At 41.3% G+C, this 25,611-nt stretch overlaps 1 protein-coding gene across 7 annotated transcripts in view; it reads left to right on the forward strand.

Moving 5' to 3' along the window:
- Positions 1 to 25,611, forward strand: part of elavl4 (ELAV like neuron-specific RNA binding protein 4) — a gene marked incomplete at both ends in the record, with an annotated part of 69,027 nt that overhangs the window by 42,372 nt on the left and 1,044 nt on the right. For 6 of the 7 annotated variants that reach the window (XM_083887950.1, XM_083887949.1, XM_083887951.1 and 3 more), the window contains 4 exons: positions 2,849 to 2,952; positions 6,396 to 6,549; positions 16,930 to 17,155; positions 23,125 to 23,163. In XM_083887950.1, the coding sequence (XP_083744076.1) occupies positions 2,849 to 2,952; positions 6,396 to 6,549; positions 16,930 to 17,155; positions 23,125 to 23,163 (523 nt within the window). The remainder of the gene's footprint in view (positions 1 to 2,848; positions 2,953 to 6,395; positions 6,550 to 16,929; positions 17,156 to 23,124; positions 23,164 to 25,611) is intronic. The other variant, XM_083887955.1, reaches the window with a different exon arrangement.

Below are 25,611 nucleotides of genomic sequence, written 5' to 3' on the forward strand. Positions count from 1 at the left end.
TCAACTCTTTAAGCTGGCAGAGCATAAATTCAGTCATCTCTTCCTGGATTTCGCTCTTTTTTGTTTGTTCGTTTGTTTTTGCTATCGTCTTCTTCCCCTGTGTACCAGCTTTTTCTTTTTCCATTATGTCTGGGTCAAAGCCTGGGCAGTTGCTCATGCACAGAGCGCCCACACCATCATAAGTCCGAACGTCTGAACGTATTCCTGCAGTAGTAATTTAACTAAAAATGATCTGGGCGTGTTAGTTTGACTTTAGTCATTTGGACAATCATGCTTACATGTTTTATAAAAGTCCAGTTTTCATCGGTCTTACATCACGTAAACATATTTTTACAAAAGCCACTAGATTCTCTGCTCCTCACTGTTTTGCCGCAAAGACTTAATTTGCAGCTTCTGTTTGTTTGTGTGCGCTGTGTGATTCAGTGATTACATGTTTACTTCCGTGTGTGTGCACATCTGCCAATGCGGTGCGTTGGCGTCGTGTCTCCCACCCATCCGTGTAGATTCCAAGCGGCCCCGGCAGTCTGCCGGTGGCTCCCTGCTGTTCGCCGCTTCGTAGCGAACTCGGAAAACGGTGGGTGGAATTCCCTCCATTAGATTTCCTGAAAGCTGCAGGCAGATGTCTCCCTCTGTCTCCCCTCATCTCCACACTCACCTACGGACTCTGACGCCCAGCCCACACCCTCATTTTCCATCCAGCCCTGGAGGCCCTCGGTATCACCAAAGAGGGAGTGAAGACGGGGAGTGGGGGCGGGCAGATATCCCAGTACCAGCTTAAGCTCCCCATGCATACAGCATACTCACGCAAACATCATTTACATAAAGCAGCTGCCGAGCATCACTTTCAAAGGGGCTGCAATCAAAGAAAAATGCATTACTACGTTTACAGCAAGCATGTTATCCATTGCTGAGTCACATGCGCACAACACACACATACACAGCCCACACAGACACACACATATGGAAACTTGCTATACTGTAGAGACTGTATCCATGGCTGCCAGTTTGGCTCCCTGGATGTCTCCATGAGTGTTAAGTGTCTTGGTACCATTAGCACCAGCCAGCCCATTTTTGATAGCGCAATCCGCTCTCAGCTCTGGTAGCTGCTCTTGTCGAACCTCACACTTCTTGTTAAAGATAAGGGTGACGGGTGAAGGAAATGATGGTGAAGTGGGAGCGAGTTTGAACACCAGAGAGCAGGGTTACAATCAGTGCAAAATTGAATACATACTGTATACCGATTACTACGGGAAATTTATTTGGAGAACTAAAGGATAATTCAGAACACTGTTCTGTTCCCTTTATTATCAAGCTTAAGTTACAAACTTGGTTTATTTCGTATTAACTTAATTACCTTTGCCACATGTTCTCTATCACTTCATTATTCATGGTCTCCTTTCCGTGAGCATCATTTAATAAAGAAGAGAAGCCGCAGAAATAATTTGCGAGCCATACTTTAACTGCCAAACTTAACACCTGATGTCAGCTGAGAGTCGCAGAGGAGCAGGAGAGGCAGAGGAACGACGGGAGGGGTTAGTTATAAATAGCCCAAGTCTCTCTAGGATGGCAGGTTTTTAATTAACAATAGAGAACGTCTGATAATCCACATTTAATCCAGAGGAGAAGTGGAAAGAAGAAGAGAAAATCATCAGCTGTTTGATGTGAGGACTACAACTCCCTCCTGGCCCTTCTGCAGCTTGCTTCTGAGCTGTTCAGTGCTCCGATACCCGTAGCCCGAATGTATTTATTTTGTGAAACAGTCATGCTCAATAATTTGTGATTCACTTTGTTTCTGACTAAGTGCTGACTGCTCCCATTAGTGTGAATATGTGCATGCTGCTGCGCTCCTTAAACGGGACTGCGAATCTTTGTGCTTGTGTGTGGCATCAGTGAATAGGGTCTGAAGGTCCTGATGGGTGAAGGCATTCACTTTAAGTCCTACGCCTGTTGAAAGGCTTGATCGAAAAAACACTGGGAGACATCGGGCCAGCTTCACACTCAGAGGGAGTGTGCTATGTAAGACACTCTGAGCTTAGGGGGGATGGGGGTGGTATTTTTTCCTTCTGTTTTTGCATAGCTGCAAAGACAGTATCAAGTGTGTTGTTTGTACTTAATATCATATTTTATTTCCTGGGGGCCTGTGGGGTTTATGACATTATAGTGTATGCATTCATTCGTTGACAGTTCAATCTCAAGCTTCATAAAAAAAACATACCAGTAGAAATAAATTCCCTTAAGCTCCAAGCTTACCAATATATCAAACAAATAGTTACTAGTTCACAAACAAGTAGTTCTAGTTAATCACTTTTTCAGGGGGATTTTCAAGTACAACAGCATATGGCAGATAAGTTTGCCGACCTTATATGTGCGTCTGCATTTCTCCCAAGTGGTAACTGACCGTGCTGTCACCCATAAGAAATGTAGTTCTTATTGCAACCAGCGCCGTTGCCCCCTGGTGGCTATTAAATGTATTCTCACGTTCAGATTGAGCAATATATTCCTTTGTCTTTTAAACTTTCTAAGTTGACAAAGACACACCATGATTTTTTGTTTACAGCAATATTAACTACATCTCAAAAGCGTTGTGAACAAATGGAACCACAGTTTGTGGTTTTGGGGGAGGATAAGGAATCATACACTGATCAACATACATAAGAATGGTCAGTCTCACTGTAATATGAGATATGTAATACTGCATTTTTACGAATGTAGCTTTTAAAGTGTGTCTGTCCTCATTTTTTTAAAGTCTGGATGGTAAATATGAATTCAGACTCTTCTTTGACGATGAGAAAAATGAGATAGCAAAAGAATCATATTGAGATAACCTTTGTTCTTTCTGGCATTTCAGGACAGAGTCTGGGCTACGGTTTCGTCAACTACATCGATCCAAAGGACGCAGAGAAAGCCATCAACACGTTAAATGGACTCAGACTTCAGACCAAAACGATCAAGGTAAATGACATTCTGCACAACTGCACAAATCTTAACTTAAGAAGTCAGAAATACCTGGCTGGAAAATTCAAGTCCTTTTAGGTAACAATGCTGTTAATAAATATCATAAGACGTGACATGTTTAGGGAAATGTTACTTATTAAATGTCAAAATGTGAAGTTGAAATGACATCTCTGAGGGATGGAAAGGAAAGGCAAATGTCAGTCATCACATTTTTGGAAGAAATTGTTATTGCATTTTATGGCATGACTAATGTGCAGTCTTGGTGGTCACTTGTCACGATGGTAAGACAGATAATTCACTGCCAATGCTGTGCTACCCTGCCTTCAAACATGTTTTGAAGAAATTAAACCTTATTGGCACCGGTTTTTGCAGATGATTCACACAAACATCAATCATCTCACTGATAAAGCTCAGTGTAGCGAGTTTTTTTTTTTCTTATACTCCTCCCCCTCTTCTCCACTCTCTGCCCTGTGGATGTTGTTGCTTTTAAACTGGGTCATAATCTGTTGTTGTCTGGTAATCCTTGGATTCTCACTTACTACCATCTAATCTAATCTGATAATCTGATCTAATATTATGTAAGATTAGCCTACACTTGTGAATGGGACATCTAGCCGTGTCTGTTGAGGAAAAGAGATGTTCAGTTGTTTTCAAAAAAGACAATCCATAATTGTTAGAATCTGGTCATACCTTGGAATTCTCATCCTTGCATTAGAACAGGGGTGTCAAACATACGGCCCGGGGGCCAAAACTGGCCCGCCAGAGGGTCCAATCCGGCCGACAGGATGAATTTGTTAACATGACAATGTCACTCCCAGATATCTGTGACTAAATGTTTGTGCCTTTATAGATCCAGTGTGATGTGTAAATGGTACATTTAGGCATAATATTGTTGAAATTGCACTTATATTTCTCCATAAATTTCATGTTTTGTAAAAAAGATACTTTAAATTCAGAGTTCTTGTTGTTCATTATGCCATTATCTTACTGGTCTGGCCCACTTGAGATCAAGTTGTGCTGTATGTGGCGCTTGAAGAACAATAAATTTTGCACCCCTTGCATTAGAGTATAGTGGTTACTATTGATATGGTATGTCATGTGGTAATTCTCCATCTTGTTGTACATCTATAACACGGTCAATATTGGATTGAAACTGTTTTTTTCACAACTCAGATCGCAGTACGTCTTACAGCTATTGCGATGACATATTTTATTTAAGTCATTCAGCGTGTGGCTGATGGTGGGGGGATATATTATAATAAATATTAGTGTGTATCTGATTTGGTCAGGGCACTAACTGACCAAAGAGAAAGTCATCTTCAACTTAACTCAAACAAGTCCACAAGACATTTAAATGTAATCTTGTGCTTAGGATAGCCAAGTTAATCTTGCGAGATCAAGAGTTGCAATGTCCCACTGGTTTTGCTTCTTGAACAATCTTCACAGTACTTTTCGCACAGAGGTATTTATACGAGTATGAAAACTGGGCTGTTCACAGATTTTCACTCTCATGACTCAAAAGGTTGCGTCATGAGAAAACTAAGTTAAGTTGTCCTGAGATAAAGACAACCCTCTCTTTGCAACGACAGAATGTGTCTCTGTCTGGCGCCCATCACTCGTTCACACTTTGTTCCTCCGCTACCTTCATTCCTTGCTTTCTCTCTCCACAACAGACTGAAACACCCTCAAGGTAACAAGGTAAATTAAAAGGCAGCACAGTAATTCTAAAATTAAGTTTGTCGCTCCTTCATATCACACCCTTCCCATTCTTTGACACTGCACATGTGAGGAAACACTTGGCCTAGAGTTTCACATGCTCTGAGGCAATGTGTCTCTCTGTAGTGACTTTGACTTGGTTTTGCGCTGCTGTGTTTTCCTCCGCCATGGCACCTCAGATTTAGTCAGCATGGCTGTGATGCTGCTTTCCTACTGAGGTGTGAGGGGAAGCAGCATGCCAAAGGTGAGAGGAGCTCACAGTGACACACATGCACATAATGTCAGACACATTTAAAGGGTGTGCTTGTGAACACTTTAATCTTCACACTTGCAATTTTTCCAACTTTTCTTTACACGCACATACACGCTTCTGTTTCACACGTGCACTACACCACACTTATGCACAATACCGCTCACAGCTTAGGGAGGTGTTGATGGATTAGACATCTGGAGTTGGCTGACAAGGAGGGAAAATGATGCAGAGAAGAAAAGATGAGGGGAAAAGAAACAGAATCTGGAAGAGCGAGAAAGATGTACTGAGGCAGCACACAGGAAGGAAGGAAGGAAGGAAGGAAGGGAGGAGAGAAGCAGGAGGAAGCAATCCAGGCAGCAAAGGGGAGAGAAATGTGGAGAGGAAGAAGAACACAGAGAATCTGAGGCCAAAGCGGAAGATATGTGAAATAAAATTGAGACACGGGGAAGCCAGCTGTCCCCAATCCCCTACTCCCACTGTTTAAGTTCAGCAGAATTTCCATGCTGTTGCGCAATGATACAACTGCATATCCAACATATTTGCCTGACTTTAACCCTATTTGACGACTTACATCTCCACATGTCAGAGGTAATGAAAGCACTGCAAGGGAAAGCTGCTCCAGTCAGCAGCAGCAGTAATGGGATTTACACAACTTTCGCAAGAGCAAAATCGGGTGGACACACAAAGATGTTGGGTTTGTCAAATGAAAAGTGCACCGGGAGAGAGCAGCTGATGGGAGAGCTGTATGATCATTTATTCAGCTTCCCACATTTGCACTATTGAACATAACATTCTCGCATGGATATTGTTGTTGGAGGAATAGGAATCACTGCAGTGTACTATAAACGGCTCTGTTTTGGCCCGTTAATGGACAATAAATTTGAACATACTGCACTTTGACATAAGGAGGAACAGACTCGAAAGCCCCTTTTCCACCTATGGACCCAGCTCGGCACATCATGGTTTAGGTTGCTTTCCCACTACAAAAGAGTACCTACTCAACTTGGGCGGGGCCATCACCACACGGCTGCACGAAACTGCCGTGACTCGATTTACTTTGACTTGAAAAGCAGTTGTTTTCAGTAACTGAATCATTAGAATCAGTTAATTCAAATATTATTTCAGTACTTCCTCCATGAACGGAGCACAGATTCCGTCTGACAAAGTCACTGGACTGAAATACAGCGTCAGGGTTTGTAATGGCGCTCGCCAGTCAGATCAGCAGTGCTTTTGCTAAATACACCAGACTCCATTGTTAAATATTGAGATTTTAGACATTTCCCTGGTAGTTGTTGGAGATTAACCCATGTTTTTAGGATTGTTAAGTATTTTAACTGATCTACAGTTCGGCATTACGCTAAAATTGAGAGAGCATAAAGTCAAATCCCAGAAAATCATCCCACTATCCTTGTTTTAATGTTAAACCAGTGGGATTTCAGTAAGGCATAAAATTCTGTTTCATTTCCCACAGGTGTCATATGCACGACCTAGCTCAGCCTCCATCCGTGATGCCAACCTGTATGTGAGCGGCCTGCCGAAGACTATGACCCAGAAGGAGCTGGAGCAGCTCTTCTCCCAGTACGGACGCATCATCACCTCCCGCATCCTCGTCGACCAGGTCACAGGTATCCATGGGGCAGCACCTCCACTCTCTTTAAAATTCCACATGAACCCACACACGATCGGTCAGTCACACACACACACACACGTGATGTATGCGTACCATAAAGATATCCCTCAACTATTCATGAGTACACACAGATTACTTGTGTACACATTTCTCCCTTTGTCACTAGAAATATCACTTTTATAACTCAACAAAATATGTGCCTTTTATGTCTAAGCAAATGCTTTTCATAAAGAATTGAATCCACTTGCTGCAATTTCTACATTTATACTTAGGTTCCCTTAAGTCGGGATATTTTAGTCACATAAAAATGGCAGGAGGAAATGTCATATTTCTGAGCATGTGTCGTTGCTGAAAACCCAAAAGTAACGACACATGCATGTAAAACTTAAGTAGGTCTCCATTTCATTTCTGTGTAAGCTGTTATTATGAAATTAATAATGACTAGAATGATTGAAAGCACTGAAGGCATAGGAAATATTGACCAGTAATATCATGCCCTAAAGCAGTAGTAGCTCACCTAAAGGAAATAATGTCTAATAATACTACAACATTAGTAATTCCATAAGATTTATTCATATACATTACCAAAGATTTTGCTTTATACGATTAAATAGTTTTTTGTTGTTGTTTTGCATGGAATGCAAATCAGCAGTTCATTGCATAAAAAAATATAATATTAATGTGTTTATTTCCCATATCAGTATTTGCATGATTATTCAAACATTTTCTATTAATAATATAATGAATTGATTTGAAACATATCGCCCTCCCATCCATGCATGCAAAGCACTGCCCTTTTAAATAAATGAGTCCAGAACAACAATTTGTGTGACCATGGCTGCAGATGAGGCAAAAACATTGATTATATTTAGAGGCACAAGCTGAGTAATGCACGCGCTCTTTTACACATTTCATTACATCCAAAACACAGAAATGAATCACATCAGTGCAGCGTATTTTAGAGGATCCCCTCCAGCATGTCTCTTAGATCCATTTCAGGGGTTGTGTGTGTGCCTACAGGCTGCAACCTGCTCCAGTGTTATGTGCAATGTGTACTGATGAAGCAGAAAGAGAGCATTTTTTTTTTTTTTTTTTTTTAATGGTGTATACATCACTAGCAGTTGTTACATTTCGAGTGTAAGAAAAAGGGTATATTGGTCAGCCTGTGTGTACAAAGAGCAGAAGAGGTGTTACCACACTGTGAGACTAATTGCTATTTATTTGTTTCAAAACCAAAATACACACACACACACACACACACACACACACACACACACACTATGTTCACACTAAGAAGCAAAGATAATGTGTGAGCGAGCGATGTTCTGCAAGGTGTCCCCAGAGCGTGAAGGATCAGCATGAGAAAAGTTAATGATTAATTAGATGTTAGAGTTGCGAGTGATTAAAAACAGGAGGACTTTAGAAGAGCCCTGAGAGTAGCAGGCTGACATCAGAGACTCAGCAACTTCTTCTCTACGTTACTGTGAACACAAGACAACACACACGAACAGATACACACACGCACGTGCACGTGCACACTTTGCTGCTATTAATGGAGAAATGAGCTGCAAATTAAAACTACCCCATGAGTGCCAGAAACGCAAGTACAGACCAAGTATGAGAGACAGGAAACGAGAGGGGACGATGGCGAGACTGATTTGTGGTTTGTGTCAAACTCATTCCTGCTTTAATAAATAATGTCGTGCTCAGGGACTCTGCTATATACTCTGCAGTGTTGTACTACTCACCTCCCAGAGGATGATCCCTTTGGGAAGAAAGTGTATTCATCGCTACAGCTTTAATAGTTTATTTTACTGATTTAAAAAAACATTTTTTTTTACTCTTTCCTAACTTGAGGGACAGAAGTTTGTAATGACATAATATTATCATGTAGATCATCAGTGATGCCCTCATTTACCGAGTCAGTGACCTCATCACTGCCTGAAATGCAATTTTGTCAGTGATTCACTCTTCCTACTGAACAACACTGATCTGAAACACAGCCTTAAATTGTCAACAGAAATGTTACAGGCTGTCGTCAAACGCAAGGCAGAGACAGAAGTAGTAGCAGAAGGAGCAGAAATGCACAGACATGCATACTTGTTGAAGTATAGGATGTTCTCTGTTCTCTGGGCGGCTGAACCTCAGCTCCTGCTCTGCTAAACTGGGAACAATGGAGTCTGTTCTCAATATGACCTCCTCATCAACAAGATGCACCCTGCAATCACTCTTATGCCGGCGAGGACAAAAAAGGAACGTTAAAAAGATCACCGTTAGCATCACTCACAGTCACAGGCGGCTGAAACAAAAACCACTGAAATTGCCAAATTGCCCCAGAGACTCAGAGAGAGAACACAACATTGACTTGACAAGGATATCGCTCCATCTGTCCATCTCTTCCTCTGTCCCCTCGCCCTCTATTGATTCCTTCTGAATGGATAAGCATATTTTGTCTCTTTATCAGTGCAAATAGTGCAGGCTGGATTCCCACTCCTGCATTTTTTTTTTTCTTTTTTGTCAAACCTTCAGGGAAGGCAGCCAAGTTGTGATCTTGTGCTCTGACAGCTGGTTCAGGCAAGGCATCATTTTGAAACAGATATCAGAGACAGCTTTGGATCGATAGTTGGCTATTCCTAGTTCTTTATCCTGGACCTGTATGTGAGCAGAGGTCAATGCTTACTCGATCAATAACTGAAAATTCAATTGATCCCCAGACTTGGCTTCCTTAAACAGTGACTCAGATGTGAAACTGAATTGCCGCTCTGTGTTTGTAAAGATTGGCTGTGAAATGGATGATGCCATGTTCCCATTCAGTGAGAAATAAGTAAGCAGAGGGAAAAAATCCAATTGGTAACACATTTCCATGCCATCATTCTAGTCAAGATGGTGATTGCCAGTGTTAGGCATAGTCTATTCAGCAGAGTGAAAGAATGAATTTTTTTGAACTACTGCTGCACAGCAGGTAGAGTGGTTCATTGAATAAAACTTTAGTTACCCCACATTTGGATGTCAATAAACACATTTGAAAGCTGTACAGACATTTACGTTGTAGTCTGTATTGGTTTATGACATAACATTCACCAGTACCAGTATAGATTGTGTATAATATATAAAAAAATACTGTCATGACATTAAATGTCTGCATGTTGACATATGGATTTTGTGACAATAACATGTTGTTACAGGCATGGCTGAAAGGCACACTCACCGAAACACAGGGGTTGTTGATCTACTGTTGCCTTGTTTGGTTAATTTTGCTTTTAGAAATCTTGACAAAGGATTTCACAAACTGGAGTCAAAAAATACCAATACCAAGGCAGCAGTGGACCAACAACTCCCATCTCACCATCTCCCAAATCACTAGTTCTCTCTCTATGGACTTGGGTACCTGGGGGTGAGTGGTTTACACAAAGCATCACTTTCCTCTTAGAAAGCGTGTCTGACAGATTATGTTGTGAATATATCACTGGTACAGAATTCGAACAGGGAAATATAGGCTTTATTTTGAAGAGTAACGGATAGTACATAAATGAGCTAAGTTAACTTTATGAGAACAAAGCTTAGAGGAACAGCTACGAGATGCATTCAAGGAACCTCATCAGTCTCATTATGCTCACAAAACACACATCCACCAACCACAAGTCTGCGCACAAGTTGACAAATGCTGCTAGTAAATGTGTCGGTCTGCAATCATTGTTCAGTTTTTTATATTTATAAAATAATAAATATTCTTATCACAAATTTCCTTGGAATATTGTGATTTTAAGCTTATAATTGTCCACCCCTAGTCTGCACATTGGAGGTTTCAGGAGACCAGCTCCACTAAGGCAGAAACATTACCTAAACATGATATTGTTTTTCTGAGTTTATTGCATCAATGTTCGGCTGCAAGCGCATGATGTGATTTTTAAAGGTGGATTGTTATGAGGGGTCATGAAAGTCCAGTCATGTAAGGGTTGGTGTGCATAATGTTGGACAGTTTTATCTGGGACTCAGCAATCAACACAGGGGCTATGCAGTATACCAACTCTGCTGGAGTCTATCAAATGTTGATTATGTTGTGTACATGTAACAATAATGGCACTGCTCACAAAGCCATCTGCATATTACTTTCTTAATGACCATGCAAACTGAGTCCAAAGCTATTTTATTTCCAACAGAAAATAGATTTAGCCAGATAACAGAAATAAAGTCAGAAACTACACAGACACCACACTAACTTAAATTTCTTTCACACCATTCACACAAACACTGCATTTTGATGTGTCCTGTTAATTCAGACCTTCAGATTTGACCTCCACATTATGTTCAGTATTACGGCTTTCATACAACAACTCTGAGCAGTGCACGGCACAGTGAAAGTGTTGTTGCTAGTTTCCAACCGACAGTCGTCATTTTCCCTCCCAGCAGGTCACGCTGTGTGGTTGGAAGATGCACTTGCACCTATCAGCGCGTCCTTGGGTGTGTTGGTCTTAAAATGAGGTGTGGTCAGCTGCATTGTTGGCGCATTGTTATCTTGAAGCAGCAGAAAGCCACTGCGTCATAAATAATTCAGACACTAAATACAACCCCATTTGCGTCTTGCGCCTCCCTTTGCGTCACGCTTATGCTCTGTATAATGACAAAGGTGGAGCTGGACATGCCCTTATGCACTTGCAACATGTACTTAAGACCATGTGCTGGGCCAAGTTCTATTGTCATGTAGCATGTTTTTACATGAAGTTTTCACCTGTGTAACATACTGTAATTCTGTGGCTACACATTTATCCATCATTTAATTTGCTCTTAGTGGCAAAATCAAATAAAAAAATTGATGTTAGCAAAGTATTTGTGATGTAACAACTCAAACCTGCTTCTCCATCCAAGCCAATTTTCATCTCAAGTCCAGCATCTCTCTGCGCTGCCTCATCTGCATGGAGCTGTTCCTTCTCCTTTCAACTCCATGCCAATACCCTGCTGTGTGGGTATAAAAATACCCCCCAAAAAAACATGCAATTCAAGGTCAGGGAGATGCCACATCACAGTGCTGCTTGTGCTCGTATTTTCTATACAATCTCCCCACAAACCTGCATAGTATTGTTTTTGGTTTCTTCTTGTATTCAGACCATTCAGGTTATCGCGGTGTGCTTGCTGAATTTCAACAACACAATTTTTTCAAAGGAGTTGCCCTTCCTCCTGTACAGTTGGTTTATTCTCTCCTCTCCTGACTTGAATAATGGATGTTCCCCTTCAGACTGATACCACACTGCCTCCCTGTTCACTGCCTGTCCAGTAGTAGAGAACAGAACGGTCAAGGTAATGCAAGTAGAGAGATGCACCCTCTAGGTGGGATGACCGCAGCCTTGACTCGAGCTATCGTCTCTGTCTTTCGTTGTTTTATTTCCTGTTATCTTCTAAGTGTGTGCGGCCTCTGTGGTAGGCAATCCATGCAGGCACAGCCAGATACAGATATGCACATCGTCGCGTGTGCACTTAGATGGCAGATGGTTGAAACTTTGCTCTGACAGAGGCTAAAAACGCAGGGCACCTCCACTCTTCAAACTCCCTGCGTCGCTCTCTCTTTCTGCTTTTTCAAACGCCATCTGTACTGAAGCACACTGATGTTACTTAAAACAAGGACATTGCTTTTTTTTTTTCTTTCTCTCCCTCTAATTAGACGACAGCAGGAAGAGGGTTTCTTTTCTGCCTCTGCCATATTATAAATGTCTTAGAAAGGCAAGTCTAATCATTTCACACACTTGGCACAGTATAGCTGCAGAAATACAAGATAAAAGGGACAGTAGATGGAACCTGAAAACATTTAAAGATGGTACATTTGGTGCATGCATTGTCTCAGTCTATAGACCTGCTTACAAGGATATCATGAACAAGATGGAGTTGCTTCGTGTGTGTGTGTGTGTGTGTGTGTGTGTGTGTGTGTGTGTGTGTGTGTGTGTGTGTGTGTGTGTGTTGCCCTTCTCCCGTCAGTCAGTCAGTTTTTTGGGAAATGATAGAGGATTTTTAGAGAAAAAGCAGCTTTGTTTGGGCAGAAGCGAGCAAGAATAGCTCCGTTTCCTTTCATCATCATCCTGTTACTGTCACCTCCTAACATTATCCCCTATCTCCTTTTGTCCTTTCCTGCCTCACTCCTCCCCACCACTGTCTCCCTTCCTCCTTTCCACCCCTGCCTTGCCCTTCCCCACCCTCGGCGCACACACACACACACACCTCCCCCCCTCCTCCCCAGATTGAGGTAGCATGTTATTAGTAAGGCAGCCAATGTGCTCGTCAGTGTGTGCTGGAGAGAGATAAGCACAGGTAGAGAGAGTTATATAAGCCTCTGTTGATTACTGTGGAGGTGAGGGAGAGTGAGAGAAGGAGAGTGAGAAGAAAAGAGGGGGAGTGAAAAAGACAGATTGCTGTACCTTAGTAAGTACATTGTGCTCTAATGTTGCCTGTATGGCTGGCTGGCGGTTGATAAGTAGCGTAGGCTTCTGGGGCTAGTTGAAAGGACAGTCATCAGGATGGACTCGCTCAAGCAGCTTGGCAGCTTGCTTCATAGATTGCAAGTTTGTTTTTTTTCCTTATAATGTTCCTTAACGGGAGAAAAAAGCCCAAGTTTGATGATGATAATGTGCTCTGAAAAGATCTGAAGAAGAATTAATAAATTTTGGGTAGCATGTAGATTCATATGAGAATTTTTTATTTGAAACTGGTTTATTGAAGGTCAAATGCAAGGCATTGTTTTATAGATAAGTACCTGGATAATATTAAGCTACTGTCAGTGAAATACTGAATACAGCAGTAACAATCAGGAAGTTGGTAAAACATTTAAAGGCGCCATATGTAAGAATGTGGCCAAAAACGGTTACTACATTCAAATTCAAAATACTGAGGTCTTTTAGGTTTTGTTTTCTTGCGTAACTGGCAACCCGTGGTTGCTCAGCAGCTGAGACTCTACTGACTGCAATGATTGGTAAACGGTGGTAGGTGGCGCCACATGCCAAAACATGATTTCAAAACATAAACATGATTTGCAAAATATTTTTTTTTATTCAAATATGTTGGCTGTACTGTTGTTTTTGGTGAGTTCAGTTTGTTATATGAACATTATTCCTGAGTCTCTGTGACATATTAGGAGGATTTTATGGCCAGTTGCTTTAGATTTATTACGTAATGCACCTTTAACTCAATCAATGACCTGAGGTAAATTCTTCATAGACGTCCACTGATCCATAACCAACACTGGGACTGCATTGCAGCTCTCGTGCAATCTCGTGCTACTACTGCCAGAAGTACAAAGTATTTTTTACTATTTACTTTTTACTATTACTCTGCAGCTGTGAATAGTCACATAATCCATGATGTATAAAGAGCAAAAAAGCAGTTGACTTAGGGCTGCATGAGAGAAGATGGGGAATTCATAGTGTTGAGAAATGATCTAAAATTACTTATGTGGAATTTGTTGAAAATGATTAAACTTCAAACAAAAATAATTCTGCGAACAAAGAACAAAACCACAGATAATACAGCGCAATATTCCGCTCTTTCCTTCAGTTGTTTTCGAGTGCGAGTAATTTGATTTGATGTGACAATTTCAGAACACATTAGACTCACGGAGCATTAACACACCAATGTGATGCCTGGTGAACTTTGTGATATATTGATGTGGGATTTATGAGATGGCAAAACAAAACACGAGACATTTGAGAACAGGACAGAGGAGGGTCACGTCAAACGGGCCACACGGATGTCGATCGGTGCCGTTTGGGTTTCAGTTTCGCAATCACTTCACGCCTTCGTATCAGTCAATTCATATTTCACACCACGATGATACATCGCCCCTAAAGTCCCACTGATCCCTTTCTTCATCTCCAGTGATGCTAAACAGAGAGCAGCACCCGTGTTTGACAGTACAGCGTTGAGCTGTGACTGTGAGGGCCGACCTCACTCTGCTGCATCTGCTCCTCAGAACATCTGTTCTGTTTCACTCCCTGAACTTGTTACAAGTGGATTACTCCCAATCTGAGTTTGAAACCTTGATCAAGTGGATTACATTAGTGCTCCAGACTGCAGGGGTATGCACTTGTAACATTCACCTACAGACACACAAATAGTCAAAGGAGATGATGCCGTATGTGCCTTCACACAGTCACATAGATTGTTCACCAGAATTATTGGTGATAAGGTCAATTGCCATCTTACTCATCTCACCTCCTTACAGTTGTGCTGTACACACTCAAGGACTAAAGTAGATGGTGCATATTTAAACAAAACTTCACACATTAAAACGCTTGATTTCCTTGACACACACAGATACGGACTTCATTTGCAATCAGTCACGGACAGTTACAAATAATCATGGACATCTCCACTCCTCTTTTCACACTTCACTCTCAATAGCACCTCTTCAAGTCATCACTTAAGTGTGTACATCGGTGTGTATGTGGGTTTTGTGCCGTGCCTTTATCTGTATGCCAAGCATTTGTCTAGAGGCCCTCCAGCCAGAACCAGCTTAGGAGCAGCTCAAGGCCAAACAAGTGTGAGGATTAAAGACAAATACAGTTCTCTCTTCTGGTCTCTTGTCTCGAGGAGGAAGTGAATGAGCAATGCTCTCCTCTCTTCTTTAACTACTGCTGAGGTGCCCTTGAGCAAGGCTCTTGGAATTGATAAGTATCCTATAGCAGAGGGCCGTTGTGGAAATGTGCCTGTTCCAGTTGTGGAGGTGAAGCGGGGCGTGGATTAAATTTTAACATAGGGAAAAAAAAAAAATCCAAATTTCAATTAGCAGTGGCAGTTTCTCACCGTAGCTCTCCCCAAGCAGAGGCTGCCACATGCCTCACACAAAGCACATTCATGACAACAATAATAAATGAAGAAAATCGTAGAAACAATGCTGGTTGCTGTTTGCACTGAGTCGTTCCCATTAGATTTGGGATTTTATTTGCTTCTGACAAGCTAATTAAAATATACAGGTACAGAGCTGGCACAAGAGGAAGTGAGGGAGGGGAAACTGTAAACGTCTGTCAGGCAGGAGGACCGAAAAAAATGGAATAAAACAATAATTTACACTGAATAGGAGTTAATGAGATGATTCAACAGGCGTAATAAAAATGCTGTGGTGCAGGTTTGAGCACAGGAGCGTCAGTGAGTGGTCAGCGCAGACAATTAAGGGTTTTAAACTCAACACTGTGCTTTTATCAGTGTTGACAAAGAAGGAATTTGGGGACAAAAATAGTTTTGACATTTACATCTTTGCACTTCCACATGCTGATAACTAAGAAAAGGCTTTCCGGATTTGAAGGGTGAGACAATTGCAGAGGAAGTGCAAATAGGGTCTTTTGAGCTGCAAAGTGTTTAATGATATGACTTTGAGTCTGTATTCAGAATCAGTCAATCAACAATTTAATAGCTTGACCTACACTTAATTTCATGCCAAAAACGCTAAGCTTTGAGGAAAAATTAGACATTTTCTCATTTGTATTATGCTGCAGTTTGGCTGGAAAGAAAATAACCTTGTGCTGCCTGTATCCTGGAGAGACAAAGAGAACAAAGGGGGAAGTGAGATAGCCAAGATGCTTCTCCAAACAAGAATTCAAGAGGGTGAGGGCAGGAAGTATGAAAAAAAAAAAAAGGTGGAAAGAGGGGATGGCATGTACAAAAATGTGGAATAACAATAAGGAGGGCTTTTTATGTGCAAGACTGAGACTGCACACAATGATGCTCAAACACAAAATTCCCCTCTTTCTCGCTGCCTCTCTTTTATTCAGTCGCAGTCACACAGACATGCTTGTGTGCGCACACACTGTTATGTAAATAGTCTCTTCGGCAGAGCGCTGCTGTCACTGAGCAAGCATCCTCTGGGCCATCCAGGCAGTCTCATTAAAACAAAGCACAGCATCCATTAATAGATATCACTGCATGTGTACAGAAAAATACACACTCACACACACACACACATATATATATATATATTAAGTGAGCTACGCACACAGCACTTTCACAGACACCAATAAAGGACGACCTCCCAGGAAGCACATCTCTAAATGTTCTTCTCAGGTCTCAAAAATATCTCCAAGGAAACGGCTCAAATGTCACAGAGAACAGTGCATGAAGAGTGTGTGTGTGTGCGTGTGTGTTGTGTGTGTGTGCGACTGAATGTGACAGGAGCTATCGCGGAAGAATGGACTGTACTTTTAAACAGATGCAACTTCAATATCACAACACATTTGAAAACCTATATGTATGCTGTTATGCTTTGTTATTCCTATATTCACTTCATTTATCTTTTCCAAGTTGTTTTTCAAACCTACAGAACATCATGTTGGACACATTTACATTAAACGCTGTGAAGTAAAAGGGGCCCCTGTTTGTTTGTGATCTGCTGGCCCCGCAGGTGGCTCCCGGGGCGTGGGCTTCATCCGCTTTGATAAGAGGATAGAGGCTGAGGAGGCCATCAAGGGCCTGAATGGACAGAAGCCATCGGGTGCTGCAGAGCCCATCACAGTCAAGTTCGCCAACAACCCCAGCCAGAAGACCAGCCAAGCCCTTCTGTCACAACTCTACCAGTCCCCCAATCGCCGATACCCAGGGCCCCTCCACCACCAGGCTCAGAGGTTCAGGTGAGTACTGGGGATGGGTGGAAGTGGTTTCTTGTAGCATAGCATGAATATTTAATGTTACTTTAGTGTGGTGTTAATGTGGATTGCCAACCTTAGCACTTGACCAATTAATAAGGTGTGATCATTTTGTGACCCCCCACCAAAGATTCTCAGCAATGTGAAGCGATGTTAAAAGCTTGTCCTGCTCGACGGTAAATTGCCACCGAACATTCAATATGAGCAATATGGCCAAAAAGATGAGAAGAGCATGATAAAAAGTTAAAGAGAACATTTATTGTGGTTTTCAACTGCTTTATGCACAGAAAACTGTTGATCAGGGAAATTAAAGCAAATTTACATATGTTTGTGTGTTGCCTTTGTGGAGCTGAATTCATTTTTTACAGGAAATGTAAAATTACCATTTGGGCTCTTTTGAGATATTCATGGACATAGACTCCCTAAAATGAATCATCTGATTCCAAGCTTATAAACTGTAAATTATAAACTGTAGATTACGTGTTCAAAGGTGAACAAAAGCTGTACATTTGAACAGCTGTTAGCGTTTGGCTAAGTACGGTGCTGTGTTTTATTCATAACTGCAGCAAGGAAACGCTTTGCTCTAAATTGCAGCTCTAACTGTTGTCAACCAACAACAGATGCAAAAGTAGTGCTGGGCGTGTTAAAGCGATAGCGGCGGTTAACGGCATCAACGTTAATGCATGAATCGTTTCCATGACGACTGACCGGAAAAAAGACGTGCGTGCCGTCAAGTTTACGTGACTCCTGATTGTTAAAATGAGTCTCTAAAGTAACGCTAAACTTTAAAAACAGAGGCACACATACTCAGTACACAGGTACGCTGGTTATTTGTAGTGCTGCTCTTTTCGTTTAATAAACAGACCGCTCCAGTTCGACTGTAGGCGAGTTAACGGCGCTAAAGGAGCTAATGCAGCTAACGGAGCCAACTGCTAAACGGTGCCTGGACTCCAGTGTCGGGGCACGTAAACATGACGTCACACGCGTCTTTTTCTGGTCTGTCGGCATGGAAACGCGCCGTGCGATAACATGCGTTGATCTAGTGCCCAGCACTATGCAAAAGACATGATGTTTTAGAAATTTAGTTTTAAAAACCTGGCAACTATACCATCAGCTTATGTCATTGTTACATTATCCACGCAAGTGGTCTTTTTGTTTCTGTGTTGGAAATAATTTAGAAGACCACTAATAACACACTTAAAGTAGGGATTTTGAGTGGAAAACTTCCCACAACCTGCTGCTCCTATATCACTATATCTACTCCAAATTGACATTCTGACGAAACAAAACGAAACAAAGTGCCTATGACACGGTGACATTAAGAATGGTTGAGAATCAGATCATTTGTCCAAGCTAAGCTTCTTGTAATCATATAAATCCTGAAACAAGTCACGTCATTGTGTGTTGTGTGTAATTAAATGAAAAACATGGTGTAAAATTACCCATATTATGTGTCATCAGTCTTAAACTCATTGGAAATGACTCTTGGTTAACGTGACGCTAAATGTATTTGATCAAGGAAACAGATCTGTTCCCTACAACAGGCGTCATTTCACCAAAAGCAATTTCCACTATTTGAACACGGGATGTTAACACCCACACATCGAGAGCATGAGTCACAGCGATGTCTCTCCTGTAAACATTGAGGACCCAACTGAAATATCCCCTTTTGAGACAACAGGTGAGAGCTGTGCACCTGGTGCTTAGGTCAGTAAATCAGGCCCTGTGAGCCCTGTGTACGTGTCCACCCAGATCAGAGAGGAGCTGTTCCTAAGAGACTGTGGGGTTCTGTCATTTGCAACTCTGTATTTACCCTCATTTCATCATGCTGCTATCAACCCAACACATCCCAGAATATTCCATCTGATGCCTGGGCAAAAACATTTGCTTGGACATAAATATTGTTTAGTTACACAAGACAAACTTAATTTGCTTTTGTCATTTGATTTTTTTCTGACCTTGAAGGTCTTCTTCTACATCACATGATCATATTGATACAGGTCACAGGTCGACTAATTCATACATTTAGCTCATTAATCACCTCTGACAGGATATCTTATATTTTACTAATCTTCCCATTGCGTGGTGGCTTCTCTGCATGGAGGCTCCACAGCCGTAGCACAAATTATGGTGTGGATTCAATACATGATTTTCTTCCAATGAATAATAACAACAACAACCGTTTAAAGACATCGTGAGACAAGGCAGATCAGTGCTAAAAGATCCGGTGCATGAGAGAGCTCGTGTTATGGATGTGGAATCATCAGCCTGTTCACCTTAGAGGTGCATTTAATGACCCTCGTAAATTTCATCACTTCTACAAACACACAGTGCACTAACCAGAAGCTTGTTACTGATGCATTTAAGGAGCTTTTCATTATTTCAGCAAACACACATGCGGTTCACTCTTTAAAAGCTTGCTGCCGCTGCCACCCTGTTGTAATAGACGCACTGCTAATTACATTAGGTCATTGTAGAAGAAGAATTCGTTTTTCAATGCTTTCATTCAGTAAACATTATTATGTTTGCATTAATATTGTAAGAAATATTTTCTTGAAATACTGCGACACTGATAACTTTTTAACTTTTTTTTTTTTTTCTCGAAGAGTGATTGGCTGATTAATCTGATATCAGCTATCAGTTGACCTCTCTTACTATTATTCTGTTATTTTCCACACATAAAGACAGGGTCACAGTTTGTCTGATATGAGACATAATTTACAATATTCTAACGTAATAGGTCCCACAAAAAATGTATATATATATATATATGTGGTATCCTATCTGTTCATTTCCTGTCGCCCACTAATGACTCAATTAGTCCTTTTTTTAATCTAAATGTTCCATAAAGCTTACGATATTTTGGGTTTGTTCCTCGGTGCCATGTTACATTTCACCATCGCCACAAAACCAGGACAAAAACCAGGTGTGTGATTTTATGCGCCATCATCCAACTCAACACGAATGTTTGAGAGACAGCGCGGTGCACTTACACAATTTCCTCTCTTTTTCAATAAGATTAAGCCAGTTGTGCTGTTTACTCTCCATCAAAGTCAGAGCTTGGAAGGTATTTTTCTTCTGGAGCAGCTTCCCTGGTGTGACACCTGAGCGATGTAGCGTGGCTGTGTGTCCGTGATACGCCGAGCCAATTTACGGGCTCCGCAGGAGAGCTGTTGCTTCTCATCACAATGCACAACCACAGGACACTACCACACTGTGTCCCTTTGCTCCTGCTCTCTGCTCCCAAGCCACACACTAAAACTGCAACACTTTCAAAGTTAGAAATGCGTCCAATATGAGCGCGCTCCCCTTTTTTACACTTTTAATCACATTTACTGTGTCCAATAAAAAAAAAGGCACGAATGATAAAATCCAACCAACTAATCCAATACTTGTAATCACATTCGTCCTAAATCACGTGCAGTGAAACATGTTAATGTATAACATGCTTATATGGTCCATTTCCAAGACGGCAAACATAATCAGCTGAAGCACAATACGCCAAATAGATCCCCACTCATTTCCGATCCTCTGTTGTTAACTAAAGGCACTAATTAGCAAATTAGTCTTATTATATCCAGGGCAGGAGCCAATTTTAATTAAACTGATTTTTTTCTTTTTGTTTTAAAAAAGACAAAAACAACACACAAAAAAAACAGCCATTTTTCCATTTACATGCATTGAGAGAAAATACAAAAGCTCTTTTGTTTATACTGAGCTTGGAGAGGCAGTGTGAAAAGCTGGCACAGTGTCTGTGTGGTGAGCTTGAATCAGTGTGCATTCGTACATGTGTATGAGAGTGTAGGGACGGGGAATAGCTGAGAGAGAAGAGTGTGTTAGCAGCAGGTTGTTTTGTTGTAGCCCAGCGGCGCGGCAGCCAGCAGATGTCTTAGTGCTTCTGGGCCTGGAGCGACTCTCCTCTGAGCCTCCTCTCCAATTGACTCATTTACCCACAAAGCAGTCGGCGTGTTCCCTTCCGACCTAATGGGCCAATTACTGCTTTAATGATTCCGCATAGCATTTTCTCGACTTTTTTTTTTGTTCCTTTGTTTTTGTGCCTTTCGTACTTTTTGGACTTTGTGGTATCGTTAAAGAGGATGCAGCAGGAAAGCGCGACGATGCAGACACTCTGTGAAACTGTAAGAGTGGGTAGTAGTGTTCTTAAAAAAAACAAAAAAAAACGTCAGAAGTAAATGAAACATCGACATCGATCAATTCTGTCGACCTCAGTGTGATCACAGTATGACATCAGAGTGATATTTTTAGATTTTTGGTTAAAAGTGTTTGAACCAGTCTTAAAATAATGTTTTTAAAACACAGGTTATGGCAGTCCTGATACTCAAATCCAACTTTTCTGCAGGATTTTTAATTTATGTTTCACTAGAATTACTGTATGTGACATCTCATATTGTTGTTAAATTATCCATGATTAGAAAACTACTAAAATGTCGTGTCTAATGTGTAATGTAATGCAGTGAAGAGGAATGATTAATTAAGTGAGGATTAATATACAGCAAATAACAGTAATTATTGCTAATATTTGACAAAAAAATGTTATTCCCTTAATTACAAACTAATGACAATCAGATAAAGAGTCTATATCAAATAAAGAAATCATGCTATTAGTAGAATATAAGAATATTGGTTTCCTTAAAGACAATTACATTTTCAGTAAAAGTTGAATTCCCATTTAAAAGTTTTCATTAACCAGTAAATTCTGTGACGCAGTCTCGCCGCAAGAAACCAATGACTTGTTAACTGAAGGACACGAGGAAAAACAAGCGTAATGTTTGAGTCAACGTAACATAGTTTATAGTGTTTTCAGCGGAGCGACGCGTCAGCAGCCAGCTGTTACTCAATAAGCCGTGGCCTGTGTCCATTAGGCCAGAGGAGTTAATAAGACATGAGACAGGCCAGACCCAAGTGAGGAATGAAGGTCATTGAGTCACCAAGCAGACTGCATCCATCCAAGAGGGACAACATTTCATGCAGCACTCAGGTTTCAGTAGCCTGTCTCATAAACACACACACACACACACACACACACACACACAGTGTAGTTAACCCAGCTTGACTGCAGAGCCCGTAGCTCACAGGCACAGAAATTATTATGACACCAGAACATTTCCTAAAAATGAACCTTCGAGGACAAGCTCTTACTCAGCCATTCCACTTGACCTGTGAACAGTTACACAATCGACCCCATTCACAATTTCATGGCTAGTTTAATGTTCACTTGTGATTTTGGTTGCTCTACCGCCACACTGAGCATCATCACCTCTCTCACTCACCATCATTCAAATTCCAAACCATTACACTGACAGAACTCTCGGATCGCGCCGCGTCGTCTCCGGTACTCGCAAATGAGTTAACACAAATTAAAGACCATAGTCAGTGTAGATGAATTTTCATTAACCCCACCCCCAATCTGTTAGCAAACCATCAGAGTGGTGGCCTAATTTGGAAGGATACTCACATGCAGTTTCCTGAAGTAAGGCGATAGTTTGCCATTGCACAGCGCCACGGCAAACCTACTACCTTGGTATAGCCACGTGTCATGCTATGCTCCAGCCCTGCCAACATCAGTGCATCTGCATGTGACTATAATACTGAACTGTGACCACGTCCACTGCTGTAGTCTTGTATAACAATCAAACCATTGCACCTTCAATAACGATAATGTGTGAATAGCACTTTGCTCTAGTATTATCTATGGCAGAGCGTCAATGAAAGCTATGAAATGGTGCAGCAGGTGCTGAAGGTACAGTAGATTTATTGACTGATGATAGCATTTTCTGGTGGGGCTCCTCAGTGTAATGGGCCAACTCTAGATGGGTTTGTTTGTTCTTGAGTGAGGAGGACCATGCAGTTCCAAAAGGGACTTAACATTAGTTCCATTGAGTGAGTCGACCATCTGCCCACCATTAACCCCAGAACCCTCCTTCTCTTTACAGGCTGGACAATTTGCTTAATATGGCCTATGGCGTAAAGAGGTAATTAAAACTTCACCCAATGCCAGATGTCCATGTTGACTCAATGATTTTTCTATATCCTTTTTTTTCAGTTTTCTTCTTTTTTTTCTTTTTTTTAGTTTATATTTCTTCTGTATTTTTGCAGTCACTTTGCGTTTGACAATTCGTTGAAGGTCAGCTGCATTTTTGGTTCTTTGATTTTGTTTGTTTTCGTTCTTCTCGTGAGCTTGAGTTGGTTTTAAACCCCTATCAAGCAAGTGTGAAAAAAAAAGGCCAAACCAGCAGTCTATGTTTTTCAGTGGTGATGAATTTGCTTTATTTTGATTATTACAAGTGCTGGTGTTGTTTCTGTGTACTGAATGGATTTTGTTATCTGGTGTAAAACTTCTCATCCTAGGTGTGTTGTTTTCTACTGGATTCAGGTTCTCCTGCCTCGTCACGCTACAGCTACAGTCTGTTCAAGATTTGAATTATAACACATTATTAGAATAACATTCATCCACAGTCATACATGTGCACACTCCCCTCTGCAATTGGTCTATGTCTGTACACGAGGTGACAAAATTATATTATTTCTACTACTAAATGCTAAAAATAGTGTTCGACTTCGAGGTGGGATGAGGCTGGATGAACCTGGATCCCTGCTGGAAACAGGAAATGCTGTTTCAGTGCACAAAGTTCCAGCTTTGGCTCTGCTCTGCTCAAACTCTTTCCTATCGCCTCCATGTTTCATTTTGCTTTTCTTGCTGACATAGGTGTTGCATAACCCAGCGCAGCAGCCACTGTGCTGAAAGATGTTTCATGTATCGACGGTGGCATCCTGCATGTTGTGGGTATAGGGAAAAACAATCAGAAGCCAGCGTTAACTTCTCACACACGAATATAGTTTTAGCTCATGAGAAACAGCCTCTAAGAGAATTCAGAATCGAGGTAGAGCACATTGGTGGTGATGCATTAAAACTCACAGGGTTAGCAGTGAGCACTGTGCCTTGTGAGATCGTCTCATGCAACCATCCTGCGTGTCATCAAGTCAGAGGTGGTTTTCCAGTAATCTGAGTTCATTACATGAAAAGAAAGAGAAGAAGGGTGTTGGAAATGGTTGGATTTAGAGAGGACAGTATAGATATCTGGTCAGCTACTCTGTTGCTATGCAACCCCTAGTCTCATCTGTAACACTGGTTAGTGTTTGGTCCCACGTTGATGGGTTGGCTCACATAGTCAACACACACTCAGCCACAGGACTACACCGGATATAGGAACATTAATCACCTTGTTCTCGCAGTGGCAGTGGTAGATAGCCTCCAAACTGTCACACTCTAAAACATCCTCACAGCTTTTGCATACAAATCGAGCCCAGTAGGCGAGTTAAACAGAGCCCAGCGTGTCAGCAACAAAGCCTCCTCCTACTTAATGCTGGAGAAACATCTCAACGAGACACTGAGGCCACATGGATGCAGATTGCTGCAGAGATCGCTTTCCACTGATCTGACACAAAAATTAAAACTGCAGTGTGTAATTTTTAAAACATAGACAAATGTCCATTCAAACCAGTGTCATACGAGTTTGCACAAGGTTAATCCTCAGCCCCACACAACACTGTCTCCTTCAGTCAGGTCTGATAGTATTGTTTGACAGAGCCCTTTTTCAGATTAAAGACATGACGCACAAATGATGTGATTAGAGGCTAGAGAATAATAACATTAGTAACAGCAACAAAAAGTTACACACTGCAGCTTTAAAATAAGTGACTAGTTCAAACGTTGCAGATCTGTGTAAATGCATTAGCTTATTTAAACAGTGGGAAACATTAGAAATGTGATGTAAAGCTTATTCTGTAGTGGGTTGGAATAAACTGTAAAACAATCAGCCACAACATTAAAGGCAGAGGCTGAAGTACTGTAATCACTCTCTCATGCTGCTATGGTTATTCAGTGTATGTAATCAAGTGTAATCAGTGCAGCAGACACTTTACAGTAGATTAAATGACCACCCTATGTGTTTTTATTGTCCACACCAAGAAGAAAATCCAGAAGCAGACTCTGCAGTAAGGCTGTAGTGATGGTCAGACATACAGTTGTTGGGAGAGAGTGCAACCATAAGTAAGCAAACAGCGAGCTGTTCTAATCGATCAGTGCCATGAGCTGTGGAATAGAACAGAGCAGAGCAATCTGCAGTTCGCAGGAGGAGTGGGAGAAAAAACATGAATGCCACTGAGCTGTAAAGTGCTTATATTTTCCCTTTAGTTTGTTCCCTCTTCCCTTCCTTTCCTTAAGAGAGGAAGCTGCAACAAAGGGGAAATCTCAATTAAAGCACACCCAATAATGCCTATCGTCATTTCTTGGAGGGAGGTGGTATAAGAAATGAACCTTTTTATCTCATTTACCTTTTTTATAAAAAAGTGGGGTGCGTTGTTTTTTTTTCTCTGCTTTCCCTTTCCTTTAAACTGAAAGGCAATTAAGTGAAGTCAAC

Source organism: Microchirus variegatus, assembly GCF_963457635.1.
Source record: "Microchirus variegatus genome assembly, chromosome: 4".
Taxonomy (NCBI): domain Eukaryota; kingdom Metazoa; phylum Chordata; class Actinopteri; order Pleuronectiformes; family Soleidae; genus Microchirus; species Microchirus variegatus.